Raw genomic sequence first — 16131 nt, forward strand, 5'->3', positions numbered from 1 at the left:
TGTGTTTTCCTTGTTCGACAACAGCCCTGGTTTCAGAGAGAGTCCTGTGATGCCTTAGTATCTTGGTGCCTTTCCAATGGCAGTGCTGTGGAAAGCTGACATTGCAACTGTCACAATATAGGAACACTGAATTTTGTCTAATGCATAAGAAAGACATGGCAAAAGAAAGCAAACCTTAAAAATATAGTTTGGTGAAGATATTAAGCTCTGAATTAATTTTTTTTCTCGTCGGATTATCTATAGCCTTCGACCATGTACAGTACCTGCTCCGCCTAATGCCACTGAGCATCTTCCCCCTGCTACTCCACATACAGAAAATAATATTCCATATACAATAATGCTTTGAACATACATAACATTAGTCAGAATCATGACAGCACGAAATAAACATCCCGAGAGTGTGTTCTACCTTTTCCTGAGCTCGACTGATCCTCTTTTGGACGTTTTTGGCGAAGATCCCCGTCTTTATTTCAGCCATGGCTGCTGCTACTGAAGCGAGCCGAGGGTTTCAGCACCTTCCAGAGCTGTGAATCGAGGAAGAACCGATTCCACGAATCTGAGCGGTGAATTGAGAGTCGACTCTCAAGCTTTGGCCTCGATTCAACACAGAAGTTTTTGGATGGATGGAGGTTGACAAATACCCATGTATTCAAATGTCGATATTCGATTATTAAGGCAATTAAAGTGCATATATTTAATTTAACTGCTAATTTCTGGAGTTTATTATACTGGAAAAATAGCATAAATACTATATCAACTACCTGCCAACTCAGTTTAAATATATAAGTGCATTTTAATATTAGTAATATGTCTTTACCAATTGTATATTTATTAATTCGTTTTCTGTGACTCTTCCATCCTGTTCAGGGTTGTGGTAAAGCTAGAGCCGACCTAGAATCATGGGCACAACTCAGGAATACACCCTGGATGGGGCACCAGTCACGTCACATCACATGTTCACACATATGAACACTTTTGAGTAGCCAAGCCACCTACAAATGTGCTTTTGGACAGTGAGAGGAAACCAGAACCGCCAGAGGAAACCCACACAGACACAGGAAGAACACAACACACTTATCAGAGACAGTGACCTGATGTAGTCTTCAATGTAGCCTTGGAAATATTGTAATTATGGGATGGGCTCACAACAATGCTGTGGGAGACTCTGATTTTTGACGAGCCCTGACTTTCTGAGTCATTAACAAAACATGATGCCAAAACATGGGGTAGGGGAAAGCTGCAGTCAGGGGTTACTGGACGAGGCACCTGTTAATCATACTTAACTCTAGCTAATCACATTATAGATTCCAGTTTACAGTCAAATCATTTTTTCTTTCTTTTTTTCTGTTTATTGTATCCCGATTTAAATTCATTTGAGCTGAATTATTAAACTGAACAATTAAACTGAGAGAACATTCATTCATTCTTTGTCTGAAACCGTTTTTAAAGTTCAGGGTCACGGTGGGTCCAGAGCCTACCCAGAATCATTGGGCACAAGGCAAGGACACACCCTGGAGGGGGCACCAGTCCTTCAAAGGGTGACACAAACTCATACATTCACTCACACACTCACGGACACATTTGAGTCGCCAGTCCACCTACCAACTTGTGTTTTTGGACCATGGGAGGAAACTGGAGCACCCGGAGGAAACCCATGCGGACACAGAGAGAACACACCAAACTCCTCACAGTCACCTAGAGCGGGACTTGGACCCACAACCTCCAGGTCCCTGGTGCTGTGTGATTGCGACACTACCTGCTGCACCACTGTTCTCCCCCTACTGAGAGAACAAATTACTAAATTGAGGGAGCAACTGATTGAATTGAGAGAAAATTATTAAAGAGAAAGGGTGGTTTATTAATTGAGGGAACGTCCGACATTGATATCTTGAGTTATAAACCTTTTTTACTTGATATATATCGTCGTGTTCTTCGGGAATGGAGATTATTGTGTGGAATCGACTCTTAGAATCGACTCCATCTCTTTGGATCTGGTTTGAATCGATTCTAGAAGTTCTGGCATTGAACAGCTCCAGCTCGTACAGGGCGAAGTGTGGGGGCGGAGCCTCTCTTAAAGCGGCAGGACCCGTATGTAACTCGACGTCGTTCTGGTTTGAATATGGGTGAATAACGGTAGATCTCCGAGGCACTGTGATAAAACACAGCGGAGGATAAAGCAGTGATGTTTTATTAACATTGATATGATAGCCCCAGTCCTCTTTTAATCGTAAAGGCGTCTCAGACTCGGAACTGCAGCGATTCACTCTCTGAGCCGTTTCTGAAGTGTTTATAACTGACCATAGCCCACAGTAACCAGCTTGCGGTTTCACCCTCACATTTAACGGTCCAAACTTAGAAAAAAACGTTTTACAAACCATAATTCCTAGTAAAAACAGAAAATAAACCCAAATTCATAGTAATAAGAAGTTAAATCCTAAAAAAGTCATTGAAAAAATTGGTTTCATTTTTAAAAACTGGTATTTTAATGGTTTTCCTCATGAATTGTTGATTTGTGGAACTGTTTTACAGCCCATTTAGTTTTACCAGCATGTAAAAAGTTTGATGGCCATTATTATGTTAGTCCTTATAGGAAAATTACCAGGCCCAGATCTGGCCCACAGCCTCCATTAATGGCCCATTCGCCACAGAAGCATTTGAGTGCCACAAGAAGGCCAAATGTCAGCCGGCAGTGGACTCATATCCAGTTTGCCACAGCCAGCACAGCCATATCTTTGTCAGAAGAAGGCCAGATCAGCAATATGTTTATATGTGGGCCACTGAACTGAGTTTGCTAGCAGGGACAGTGGGCCAGCCATATCTGGCTACAACTGGTCCACACCCATGCTCTGTGGGTAAAACTCTGGATTTGAGTTTATAAATACAATAAAGAGGAAAATAGAGAAATTAACTTGAGTAAATATGTACTTAGTAACTTCTGGGAAGACCCCCAAATGCCATTGAGAATGGTGACTTTAGGCTGAAGTGCCTTTCATTTAGCACATTTCTATGAAAATTAACAATATCTGTACACAGTGGGTGGACCCTGAAAGAGTGGGATGCTAAGGGTTGTCCATCCATCCATTTCCATTTGATTCCATTAAATTTCGCCGCTTAGTGGACACAACGTGATTTACATTCTAAAGCTTAGGAACTGGGCAGATGCCACAGGGGGTCTATTTTTATCTGGAAAACCACAGACACCAACAATAGCTCAAAGAGAAATACTGAGGGTTGAGTAAATTAAACAGGCGCAGGCTTAATTACCTCAGCTTTAATCTAGAAAACGAAGGAATTGGGAGAATCAGAAAAGCCATATAGTCGTGTGCTGTGTGTGAGCGACAGATGAAGAGAGAAAGAGGGAATGGGAAACTTCTGCTTTAACACATCAGATACTTTAACAGCAGGGAGTGAAGTTCTACAAACACCGCGGGAGAGGAGCAAAAAAGACACCGATTTACAAACTGCAGAGGAGGAAACATATCAAGAGAATGAGGAAAAAACTTTCCAAATATTTAAAAGGTATTCATGCCTATAAGACAAGGCTCTAACCTAAAGCACGTAGACATACATAGTCTTCATTTAACCAGTGTCATTTAACTACTGTACATTATATATATGGGTTTTTGAAAGGTGCTTTATAAATAAAATGTATTATTTTTATTATTATTATTGTAGATATCATTTTTTATGTGCCTGTGATGTTGAAGGATGACCACATACACAAATATGGATTTCAATTGACTGTTTTTGTTTGTTTGTTGGCTCTAAGAGTAAAACTATTGGCAGGTAATTATTATGTTTATTATTTATGGAAAATATCATCCATAAATGAAAATAAAATTAAACATATGGATTACTGTAAGGTTTTAATATTTGTTGTTGTTTTATTTGTAAAGGTTATTAATACTAACAATACACTGCATTAAAAATGATCTTGATACTTGTGTCATTAATTATAAAAATAATCGAGAGGAAAAAAAAGAAACTAAGGAAGTGGCGACTAGTGTTGGAAAACCTACATTTCCCATCATGCAACACTAACCGACACTTTCCCCTGTGACGATAAACAGCTTGAATCCTTTGACGTTTTGTTTTCGTGTCAAGTCTGCAGGTAAACAAACAGAGAAAAAATATACATTCACAGGAGGGGATGGGGTTTAGCTTTAGTGAGACAGAGTTGTATTTTTAGTACGTCGAGGAAAATAACGCTAACGTTTCCTTATTCGGCTGCTTGCCCGAAGCTTTTTTTCAAATCGTGGGCCGAGTCTCAAATGGCCATTTTCTCCCTTAGTGCAGTTTATAGGTCAAGAAATAACGAACGTACACTTCAGTTATGTATCTCGTTTTGCAGTAAATGTTAAACAAAAGTCAAATACCCATTGTATGGATCTCGTATGTTTTTCTGTTATTCACATTATGTGCTGTTTGTGTGTAGATTTTGTTACTATGTGACCTACGTAGGGCACTCCGCCGTTTGGGATCGAGCCCAAGCTTGAAAGCGTGCGGAAGTACATTTGCGTTATTTACAACTATAACGTATATACAGAAACAAACCTATTTGCTGTTAGTAGAGTAGTAATTTTCCTTTATTCATATATATATACCTATATATATATATTTATTTTTTTCCTGGAGGTGCAGCGTCTCCAGGTGTGTGAGAGATGAAGGGGGGATTTCCCTGACTACTTTCACAATGAAGCCTGGCCAAACCAGGGGAAAAAGTGCACAAAAATCAGTACAAAATCACAAGTCAAACAAAGCCAAAAGCACTCGGGAGGCTGCAGACCACAGTCCTGACTCTACTGGGCGAAGTCAGAGCAAAAAATCCAAAAAGATCCAAGGGTGAGTGTGAACATGAAAAACTGCCGTTGTGAAGTGTACTGAGTATGTACTGAATGTTATTTTGTTGAAGTTTGTTTTCTAAGCTGCCCGACTGAACTCTAAAACACTTTAAAAGTGTGCTTAAATTAAGTCTATGCAAAATTTAAAATAAAGCAGTCACTAATAATCATGTACTAACAGATTATGTTAAAAAAAACCCACTCATAAAAGAAGCAGTAACACAAAATATTGTTATATATAATATCACACTTGCACAAATTGTTGAATTATAAGTTTATGACTTCACTAAGAACATAAATGTATTAAGAATGTAGCTAAAAATATATATTCGTTGTAATATATTAAGTGTAACGGCACGGTGGCGCAGCAGGTAGTGTCACAGTCACACAGCTCCAGGGACCTGAAGGTTGTGGGTTCGATTCCCGCTTCAGGTGACTGTCTGTGAGGAGTGTGGTGTGTTCTCCCTGTGTCTGCGTGGGTTTCCTCCGGGTGACTGTCTGTGAGGAGTGTGGTGTGTTCTCCCTGTGTCTGTGTGGGTGTCCTCCGGATGACTGTCTGTGAGGAGTGTGGTGTGTTCTCTCTGTGTCTGTGTGGGTTTCCTCCGGGTGACTGTCTGTAAGGAGTGTGGTGTGTTCTCTCTGTGTCTGCGTGGGTTTCCTCCGGGTGACTGTCTGAGGAGTGTGGTGTGTTCTCTCTGTGTCTGCGTGGGTTTCCTCCGGGTGACTGTCTGTAAGGAGTGTGGTGTGTTCTCTCTGTGTCTGCGTGGGTTTCCTCCGGGTGACTGTCTGTGAGGAGTGTGGTGTGTTCTCCCTGTGTCTGCGTGGGTTTCCTCCGGGTGACTGTCTGTGAGGAGTGTGGTGTGTTCTCCCTGTGTCTGCGTAGGTTTCTTCCGGGTGACTGTCTGTGAGGAGTGTAGTGTGTTCTCTCTGTGTCTGCGTGGGTTTCCTCCTTTCAAAAACCCCTCCCACAGTCCAAAAAACACACGCTGGTAGGTGGTTTGGCGACTCAAAAGTGTCCGTAGGTGTGAGTGTGTGAGTGAATGTGTGAGTTTGTGTGTTGCCCTGTGAAGGACTGGCGCCCCCTCCAGGGTGTATTCCTGCCTTGCGCCCAATGATTTCAGGTAGGCTCTGGACCCACCGTGACCCTAAACTGGATAAGGGTTACAGATAATGAATGAATGAATGAATGAAATGTTAGTACAATGTATTGGTTCCAAGTGTACTTTCTGTTTTTCACAAGGGTGAACCACCACTTTTGTAACTGCATCAGTTGTAAACATTTTTACTCCCATTCTACTGTGGTGACTGTGCTGGCGTTTAGAGATGGGTACACAGACCGTTTTGTTGTGAGTTCAAAATGCAGTGTCCAAGCTGAATGTATCTTGTTTCTTTTAGACCAACTCTGGATAATCCTAGTAAAACGGGTCACGCTGCTGGTCAGCTGGGTTCCTGCTCCACTGAACATGGGGAGGCAGGAGAGATGACCTCTGACCCGCAGCCAACACAGAAAGCAGAAGAAGCCAAGCAGTGTCAGGAGGGACTATCAGGTGCTGAGGATGAAAACAGGTACTGCAGTTCCTTGCCTTCAATATGTCTCAGTAGGGCTGTCATTGATGTGATGTTTTGATGTTTCGGTGGAAAACTGACCGTGTTAAACATGTAAATGTACAAATGTGTACTAAATAAATAAACACAGACACATGGCTCTTATCCAGTCCTCCACAATAAAATATAAAACCCAGAATATCAGTGACATACTTAATTTCATCCATTTTGAATCCATAGGTCAGAACAGTGATAGATAAAGGATGAGGATGAGACAGTTGAGAGAAATAGGAGGAGACGTGGGAGATATACTACAGTTACCATAGCGATACTCCTAAACCACTACAGTCCTCACAATACCATGCAAACTTACAGCTTTTCTAGTGGTAGGTGCTCATGAAATAACCATATTTACCCTAGAAGCCTAATAGTCAGTATGACTGCGTGCATCAAACCTTGACCCCGTAGCACGACCTCTCAGTATAAATACACTTACTGTTACACCTCTAGACAGTGTACATGGGAAGGTGATGCTGAAACAAGGAGTATGGACATACCTTTGCATGCGATTGCATTATTAGTTGGTGCATTGCAAATATTTGGCACCCATCGACACCTCACACCAGCTCTCCTCCAGCCTTTAAGATCTATTATGATCTATTAATTATCATCGACATTTACTTATTTGAACTGTGTTCACGTTACCGTCAGTCATGAACCCAGGGGACTGAATCCAATTAGAGTGAGTGCATAGTTACACCCCTTTATTACACAGCTTTGTGTTCTTCATATATCTTACAGTTTGACTCAGTTCATTCTTTGACAGTGATGTGGACCTGTACAGAGGAGAGGAGGAAATAGAAGAAGAAGAGCAAGAGAAGCACCGGTCACATGCAGGTATTATTACCCTGGCCTGGAAAACAGAAACATTGGTTCAAGGTTGCTAACATCTGTCTAAGTGTGGTTCCCTGTAGCCAGTACTTTCTGTATATTCTGTTGCTGCAGTACCATTCATATTGGAATAACGTGAAGTTGATAAACCATAATTATACTGTAATTACCCACTTATAGCCATTTCATTGATAGGTTATCTGCCTGAGATTTCACCCCTAGGTCTGTCATTCTGAAAAACATCCACAGTCTGTTCAATTTAGTATCTTACAAATGAAATTACACTTCTTGTTAAGTTTAATATTAATAATTATTTATCTAAATTGTACAGTACTGTGCAGAAGTCTTAGGCACCTAAGATAATTATATATATATAAACTAATGTGGGCGGGACGGTGGCGCAGCAGGTTAGTGTCGCAGTCACACAGCTCCAGGGACCTGGAGGTTGTGGGTTTGATTCCCGCTCCGGGTGACTGTCTGTGACAAGTGTGGTGTGTTCTCCCTGTGTCTGCGTGGGTTTCCTCCGGGTGACTGTCTGTGAGGAGTGTGGTGTGTTCTCCCTGTGTCTGCGTGGGTTTCCTCCGGGTGACTGTCTGTGAGGAGTGTGGTGTGTTCTCCCTGTGTCTACGTGGGTTTCCTCCGGGTGACTGTCTGTGAGGAGTGTGGTGTGTTCTCCCTGTGTCTACGTGGGTTTCCACCGGGTGACTGTGTGTGAGGAGTGTGGTGTGTTCTCCCTGTGTCTGCGTGGGTTTCCTCCGGGTGACTGTCTTTGAGGAGTGTGGTGTGTTCTCCCTGTGTCTGCGTGGGTTTCCTCCGGGTGACTGTCTGTGAGGAGTGTGGTGTGTTCTCCCTGTGTCTACGTGGGTTTCTTCCGGGTGACTGTCTGTGAGGAGTGTGGTGTGTTCTCCCTGTGTCTGCGTGGGTTTCCTCCGGGTGACTGTCTGTGAGGAGTGTGGTGTGTTCTCCCTGTGTCTGCGTGGGTTTCCTCCGGGTGCTCCGGTTTCCTCCCACAGTCCAAAAACACACATTGGTAGGTGGTTTGGCGACTCAAAAGTGTCCGTAGGTGTGAGTGTGTGAGTGAATGTGCGAGCGTGCGTTGCCCTTTGAAGGACTGGCGCCCCCTCCAGGGTGTATTCCCGCCTTGCGCCCAATGATTCCAGGTAGGCTCTGGACCCACCGCGACCCTGAACTGGATAAGCGCTTACAGATAATGGATGGATGGTTTTATTCTAATGTTGTGTTTTATTTATTGTTTGTTTGTTCATTTTTTAGCAAATAAACACTTACTGCTTCGATAAATAGCTTTTTAAATCTCATAATCTCTGGTGCTTAAAACCTTTACACAGTACTATGCTGTAGGAGAGCGCTGACCATCCATGTGTTGTCACATCAGCTGACAGATGCTTACACTGGTTTGCATCCTGCCATGAGATGAGGAGCTGGAGGAGGCCATATACCACCCACCCAGAGAGAACGAGGCCAATTGTGTTCTCTTAGGACTCCCAGCCTTGGATGGCTGAGCTATCACCAGGGTTTAAACTGGCGATCTCCCAAAGACAGGGCCAACAGTCAGAGAGCCAATAAATGTACTGTCACTCTGAGCTTTTGACCTTGATGTGTATTTCTTCAGCTACCTCTGCACCTGTCGTTGAGGACCAGAGCAGTGTGTCTGCTCCAGAGTGTCTGCTCTTCTACAGTCAGAGGGAGTGGAAAGGCAACACCTCCAAAAGTCGCCTTATTAAAAAGGTAAGGTTTCGTCAGCCGTCGTCATGTTCTCAGAGCTTCTTTGGGTCTGTCAGCATTTGCAGCTCATCTTTTTTTACTCCGTGCTGTTGCTGTTAGGGCTATGAAGCAGTGGCTCTGAAGTTTGAGAGTCTACGCAGAGTGAGAGGTGATAATTATTGTGCTCTGAGGGCAACACTCTTCCAGATCCTCAGCCAAACCCAGAAGCTCCCAGCCTGGCTCCAGGGCCCTGAAGTCCATCAGGTTTGACCACAGCTTTTGCCTTGTGTAATGCTGTTAGAATTGTTTATATTGTTGTATATTGTTGTTTATATAATATATATATATATACAGTTTTTTAAAGATATGTTCAGTTTTAAGAGGTTCTCCCAGTGAGCAGTGGCCAAAAGTCTACAGACAGTGGTCCACGGAGGACAGACCACCAGCTGGTGACAGGGCATTGGATGCTCAGTTTGACAAACCCCACCAAGTTAAACATGTTAATGCAGGGGATCTTAGTGTCTAGGTTCTTTGATGTTGTTATAGTTTCATTAAGCTTGTTCAGTAGATACACATCTAGGCACTTTTTTATTATAATGATTGTGTATACGTACGTGATTCTCTTCTGTCCTTTTCTGTAGTGGCCAAAGCAAATGCAGCCTGTGCAGGATTTAGTGGATCAGTGGAGGTTTCCAGTTGACAGCAGAAAAGGAGGGAGCGCTGTGGAGCACTTGGAAAACTGTTTACAGCTCTTACAATCCAGGGTAACTCTTAGGTGTAACTTTACAAAACATATCTCTCCCCTGGTTTTGGACAACTTTAAACTCCAAACTGGAGGCCTTAAGTGAGGGGACTGTCCTCACACCCTGTGAAGGACCTGAACACACAATCTTAAACAGCTTTAAACTTGTCAGAGATGGGATGTGATGGTATTTGCTCTATCCGCTGAGCAAAGCCAGTTCACATACCACGTCTATGTAGAGAAAGTTGTCTCTCAGGACTGTGTTTTTGGGTTCCACAGAGTGCAAGGACTTTCTCCTGACCTAATTCATGGGCTCCCTGGGTTCCTTAGGGTATGTGGATTGTCCCCCTTAAATTAAGGGCAATGCCCACCATGGTCATTAAGTTTCCCTCTTCTGCGGTGTGCCTGGTTTGAGTTTCCGAGTTCCTGAGAGTGGCTGGTGGTTGGTTCTAACCCCTGAAGCAAATGCACTTTTCAAGTCTCTGTGAGCTTGCAGAATGATTATAATCATTGAAGTCATTGCATGTTTGAGAGTAATTAATATTCATTCATTCATTATCTGTAACCGCTTATCCAATTCAGGGTCACGGTGGGTCCAGAGCCTACCTGGAATCATTGGGCGCAAGGCGGGAACACACCCTGGAGGGGGCGCCTTTGTCCTTCACAGGGCAACACAGACACACATTCACTCACACCTACGGACACTTTTGAGTCGCCAATCCACCTACCAATGTGTGTTTTTGGACTGTGGGAGGAAACCGGAGCACCCGGAGGAAACCCACGCAGACACAGAGAGAACACACCACACTCCTCACAGACAGTCACCCGGAGGAAACCCACGCAGACACAGGGAGAACACACCACACTCCTCACAGACAGTCACCCGGAGGAAACCCATGCGGACACGGGGAGAACACACCACACTCCTCACAGACAGTCACCTGGAGCGGGAATCGAACCCACAACCTCCAGGTCCCTGGAGCTGTGTGACTGCGACACTACCTGCTGCGCCACCGTGCCGCCCGTAATTAATATTTAATGCCAAAATGCATTTGTTATTACCAGTGACCACTTTGACAGGTCCTCATTTTTAAAAATTAATTGTTAACATTCTAAATCTAGGAGATTTACTGTGTCAGTGTCCTGTAGGTGTGTCCCTGGACTTGTAAATGTGTGATGGTGTTCGAGCATATCCGAACACTGCTCCAGAGATCCTGACTTTCTTTCTTGTCCCCCTCAGTGGCAGGAGGCAGTGAAGTGTGTGAGTCCAGTGGAGAGGGAGCGTGTTTGCCAGCAGGTGTTTGTGGGTCAGAAAGAAGAATATGAGCTGCTGGAGGCCCTGAAGTTTCTGATGCTAAAAACAGCCGTCCAGCTTCACTCTGACATGGAGAAGAGCTCACTAGTCCCCGATTTCTGCTGGCTTCTCTTTGCCCGAGATACTTCCAAATGTCCCAGGAGCTTCCTTATCAATCATCTGAAACATGTGGGCTTTAGCGGAGGGCTGGAGCAGGTGAGAATCGCTGAGATGAACTGTGCCATAAGGATGATCTTTCGAATTAGTACTATATTATACACTATATTGACGAGTTCACTCATCTATCCAAATCATTGAACTCAGGTGTTCCAATCACTTCCATGGCCACCGTTGTATAAAACAAAGTCCATGTAGACTACTGTTACAAACATTTGTGAAAGAATGGGTCGCCTTCAGGAGCTCAGTGAATTCCAGCATGGTACCGTGAAAGAATGCCACTCGTGCAGTAAGTCTAGTTGTGAAATTTTCTCACTACTAAGTACTTCACAGTCAACTGTCAATGGTATTATAATAAAGTGGAAGTGATTGGGAACAACAGCAGCTCAGCCACAAAGTGGTAGGCCCCTTAAAATGATAGACAGGGGTCAGTGGATGGTGAGCGTAGTGCGCAGAGCTCCCCAAGTTTCTGCAGTCAATTGCTGCAAACCTCATTTTGCCTTCAGATTCGCTCAAAAACAGTGCATAAAGAGCTTAATAGAATGGATTTCCACGGCTGAGTAGCTGCACCCAAGCCTTACATCACCAAGCGCAATTCAAAGTATTGGATGCAGTGGTGTAAAGCACGCCGCCACTGGACTCTAGCATTGGAGACATGTTCTCTGGAGTGATTAACCACGTTTCTCCGTCTGACAATCATTGGATGACTCTGGGTTGCCAGAAGAAAAGGGGGATTATAGTGTGGGATTGTTTTTTAGGAGTTGGGTTCAGCCCCCGAGTCCCAGTGAAAGGGACACTGAATGTTTCAGCATACCAAGAGATCTTATACAATTTAATGCTCCCAACATGTGTGGGAACAGTTTGGGGGCAGACCCTTCCTGTTCCAACATGGCTGTGCACCAGTGCACAAAGCAAGGTCCATAAAGACATGGATGAGCAAGTTTGGTGTGGAAGAACTTGACCGATCTGCACCTTAGTCCTGACCTTAACCTAATAGAACCCCTTTTGGGATGGATTAGTGGAATCAGAATGAGTGGAGAATGTGAGCCTTGTCCAAAATCAAAAAACAAATCAGCTTCTGGAAGAATGGTCAAACATTCCCATAAACGCACTCCTACACCTTGTGGAAAGCCTTTCCAGAAGAGTTAATATTGTTATAGCTGCAAAGGCTGGGCCGACATCATACTAAAACCTATGGATGTCACTAAATTTCATATGCATGCAAAGGTAGACAAGCGAATACTTTTGGCAATAATGTGTATGTACCAATAAATCATTCATTCATTCATTCATTATCTGTAACCCTTATCCAGTTCAGGGTCGCGGTGGGTCCAGAGCCTACCTGGAATCATTGGGCGCAAGGCGGGAATACACCCTGGAGGGGGCGCCAGTCCTTCACAGGGCAACACAGACACACATTCACTCACACCTACGGACACTTTGGAGTCGCCAATCTACCTACCAACGTGTGTTTTTGGACTGTGGGAGGAAACCGGAGCACCCGGAGGAAACCCACGCGGACACGGGGAGAACACACCAACTCCTCACAGACAGTCACCCAGAGCGGGAATTGAACCCACAACCTCCAGGTTCCTGGAGCTGTGTGACTGCGACACCTACCTGCTGCGCCACCGTGCCGCCCTACCAATAAATCAAGACAGGTAAAATAGGCATTCAGTTACCTATATTCCAGCTTGAATAATCTCCATAGAAGAACATTGGCAATAGAATGGGCCTCTTTCTAGCAGCTGTACATGAGCCTGTGTTGATCATGCCCAGTGACAGATGTAAACTAGAACGGTACAACCCCCAGCAGTTTGTGAGTTCTGGCGTTCCGTCATTGTTCTATCCGCATTGTGCCGAGTGATGATGAAGCACTGTGTGTGTTTTTTCTGTCTAACGCAGGTGGAGATGTTCCTGCTCGGATACTCACTACAGCAGACCCTCCAGGTGTATCGTCTTTACAAGACTGACACTGAGGAGTTCATCACATACTATCCAGATGATCACAAAACAGACTGGCCTCTCCTAAGCCTAGTTACAGAAGACGACAGGCACTATAATGTACCAGTGCTCAAGCAAGCCAAACAACAATCCTCCAAGTTTGACAGTTCGGGCCGACCTGTGTGGAATGCCCCCTCAGGCGGACAGGCCCAAGACAGATATGTTACCCATCTGTAGAGGAAGGCGGATACAGTCACGGTTGCTTTACTCAGGATCTGTTTTATCAGATGATTCCTGCAGGGAAACTGTTCCATGTTAAATACAGTCAGTGTATGATCAGTGTGGTGTTTTTCTGTGTTTTTTATGGAAATAACAGCAGGCAGGAGGCTTGTTTAGCAGCACTTTCTTGCACAATCCTTTCCCAGTTATAATACAATGCAGGCGCACAATTCAGGGTCCACTTTGTTGGCGTAAAGAGTTGAGAAAAACATGAATAAAAATGGAAATATGGGATATAAGGAATACAAACATTTTAAATATGAAAATAAAAGAAAGGTTGAAGATAATTCCACTTTAGGAAACCTGTTTTTAAACCCTGTTATTTGTATTATTAAAGAGCAGTAACTGCTGAGAAGTCAAATTAAATTGCAAAGCAGAGTTTTCCCTGTGCTTGTTTTTCATTTTTTACAGTGGGCTGGATGTACTTTTAGTTAATTATGAATTTTGGAGTCAAAACCGAACCGAGTCAGTGATTTGATTCCCAAGCCCGTCCGGAATAATGTGGCAGGAAGGAGCTGTGCTCCCCAGGTACTGAGATAGCTGTCCATCTCTCTAGGTTTGTATGTGTTAACTGCCCCTAATCACTGGTGTTTGTGTGTGTGTGTATTCGCTGATGCTGATGGGTTAATCATTGGGGAAAACATATTTCAGTTTACTGAAGATTGAAGCATACTTTGTGTTCATAATCAGCTTTGGATCTTTGTTGTTAAAACAGGAAACAGAGAGTCCATTTTTTCCCCTTCACTGGAATGTGATGGCAGTTGTTGTGCAACAGGGGGCGTGTTTGTGTATTTGTTTAAAGAAGCCTTGAAAATGACCTCACTTGTCTATAAAATAAAATCCAGTCAAGATGAAACTCTATGTCCAGTAGTTTTTAGACACCTCTTTAAAACACCTTTATCTAGGTGTAAATTTTACTGACAAGTCGTTCACCTGTGCACAGCTTGTATAATCTCCATAAAGACATCAGCTAATAGAATGGAATGTGTTTTTGTGATAAGCATTGCCTTAATAGGTATAAAGACCCCCGGCATGGGCTGTGTAGTGTGGAACTGCATTCCCTGGAGTGATGTAGAGCTGTCCAGTACCTTTGCAAAATGCTAGCGTGGTCTAATTATTTAGGCTTGCTTTGTTTGGTTGGTTTTAGTAAGCTTAGATGCCGTTTAGTGATTCATTCATTCATTATCTGTAACCGCTTATCCAGTTCAGGGTCGCGGTGGGTCCAGAGCCTACCTGGAATCATTGGGCGCAAGGCGGGAATACACCCTGGAGGGGGCGCCAGTCCTTCACAGGGCAACACAGACACACACACACTCACATCTACAGACACTTTTGAGTCGCCAATCCACCTACCAACGTGTGTTTTTGAACTGTGGGAGGAAACCGAAGCACCCGGAGGAAACCCACGCAGACACGGGGAGAACACACCAACTCCTCACAGACAGTCACCCGGAGGAAACCCACACAGACACAGAGAGAACACACCAACTCCTCACAGACAGTCACCCGGAGTGGGAATCGAACCCACAACCTCAAGGCTCAACCTCAAACCTCCCAGTTTGTGATTCAAATCTGATTATCCAACAAATGCAGTCAAAATGTTCACAGCAGTGTTCTAAAATCTAGTGTAAGCCTTTTTCAGAAGATAATCTGTTACAAAATTCTTTATCTATCTAGTACTGTAAATGCGAATTACACTCTGCAACTGTAGGGGGAGCCCAAGAGCAAAAATTCAAAATCGTACCAAGTGTTCTTTAAATGTTTATTTAAATAGGTGTACATTTCTGGGGAGAATCTAGAATGTTCAATCAACAGACCTACAGGATAAAATGTTTACAATTATGTTTTTTAACGTTTGTAAAAACAAGCACTACATTTTATCAGTCAGAGATAAACACAGAGGGCATCGCTGGGAGCCAGGTTTTTATGCATACTTACATTTCTGTATAAAATCAGACTGATAAATCTGTTGTATATAATGTAATTCACAGCCTTGTTTAACTAACCCCTCACCTGCTGGTGTTTTGGGTTTTATTATTTGGAGATTATGCATGTTTTTGTTTAAAGTTTCCAGTCTGTTGGTGTTGGTTTTATGGACAGATGAGATGACTTTGCGTTTTATATAATATAACAAAACATGTATTTAGATCTCAAGAAAAGAGGACATGTCTGGGGAAAAAAAAGAGAGGATGTATGGTCACCCAACTGTGGTTCAACCTTGTCACGCTCAGCATTATCATACTTTGTTTATATTATTTAGGCTTCTATTGTTTGGTTAGATGCCATTTATTAGACATTTAATAAATCAGTTTTCCAGACCTTTATTAAGCCTAAGTCTAAACTAAACAGTTTGCACTGCCCTCGAGCTGGAACCTAGGCTTCAGTAGGAAGAGGTAGCACTATGATCTGATGTGTTAGAATCCATGTTCAGACGGATTTGTTACGTAGGGGCAAGGCTATAAAGAAAACAATCCCAATCAATACATTTTAGCTTCACTGAAACATAGGAATGATCCTTGCTTGCAGTCATATCTGTGCTCTTGATAATGCTCTCATCCCAAGGTTTATCAGCACAACAGATTGTAATCTTCAGATGATGTCACTCCATCCAGTTTGTGAGTTTAGTCTTTCTCAATGTCAGATCTCTCACAAACAAGGCGTTTTAACCCACTTTATTGCTACTTTTAAAAATGTGC

The 16131-nt window shown here is 43.4% G+C and overlaps 2 protein-coding genes across 10 annotated transcripts in view; one reads left to right on the forward strand and one right to left on the reverse strand.

Annotated features, from left to right (window-relative positions):
• amph (amphiphysin) overlaps positions 1-499 on the reverse strand; it is a 63088-nt gene extending 62589 nt beyond the window's left edge. For all 7 annotated transcript variants that reach the window (XR_010804168.1, XM_066680688.1, XM_066680684.1 and 4 more), the window contains exon 1: positions 410-499. Coding sequence is in view for 6 of the 7 variants with exons in the window: in XM_066680688.1 (XP_066536785.1) it covers positions 410-478 (69 nt within the window). In the remaining variant the exon portion in view is untranslated. The remainder of the gene's footprint in view (positions 1-409) is intronic.
• A 3517-nt stretch (positions 500-4016) lies between these two features.
• Positions 4017-14272, forward strand: otulinb (OTU deubiquitinase with linear linkage specificity b). Of its 3 annotated transcripts, none has more exons than XM_066681390.1 (9): positions 4017-4111; positions 4642-4842; positions 6237-6407; positions 7213-7283; positions 8908-9023; positions 9120-9263; positions 9641-9763; positions 10982-11251; positions 13118-14270. In XM_066681390.1, exons 2-9 carry the CDS (start codon positions 4694-4696, stop codon positions 13391-13393), a joined length of 1320 nt encoding a protein of 439 aa, XP_066537487.1. In that variant the 5' UTR covers positions 4017-4111; positions 4642-4693; the 3' UTR covers positions 13394-14270. The 3 variants fall into 3 exon arrangements, with proteins under 3 accessions (XP_066537487.1, XP_066537486.1, XP_066537488.1); XM_066681389.1 differs by having other exon boundaries at positions 4021-4111; positions 4636-4842; XM_066681391.1 differs by lacking the exon at positions 10982-11251 and having other exon boundaries at positions 4021-4111; positions 4636-4842; positions 13118-14272.
• The last annotated feature ends 1859 nt before the right edge of the window (positions 14273-16131 follow it).

Source organism: Hoplias malabaricus, chromosome 9 (assembly GCF_029633855.1).
Source record: "Hoplias malabaricus isolate fHopMal1 chromosome 9, fHopMal1.hap1, whole genome shotgun sequence".
In the NCBI taxonomy this organism is placed as follows: domain Eukaryota; kingdom Metazoa; phylum Chordata; class Actinopteri; order Characiformes; family Erythrinidae; genus Hoplias; species Hoplias malabaricus.

What these genes read in the sequence shown, in the direction of transcription:
- otulinb (XM_066681390.1), top strand. Translation starts at nt 4,694, where the DNA reads ATGAAGCCTGGCCAAACCAGGGGAAAAAGTGCACAAAAATCAGTACAA. An exon ending in AAATCCAAAAAGATCCAAGG is followed by an intron (nt 4,843 to 6,236) that starts GTGAGTGTGAAC and finishes TGTTTCTTTTAG; the next exon opens with ACCAACTCTGGATAATCCTA. An exon ending in AGGGCCCTGAAGTCCATCAG is followed by an intron (nt 9,264 to 9,640) that starts GTTTGACCACAG and finishes CCTTTTCTGTAG; the next exon opens with TGGCCAAAGCAAATGCAGCC.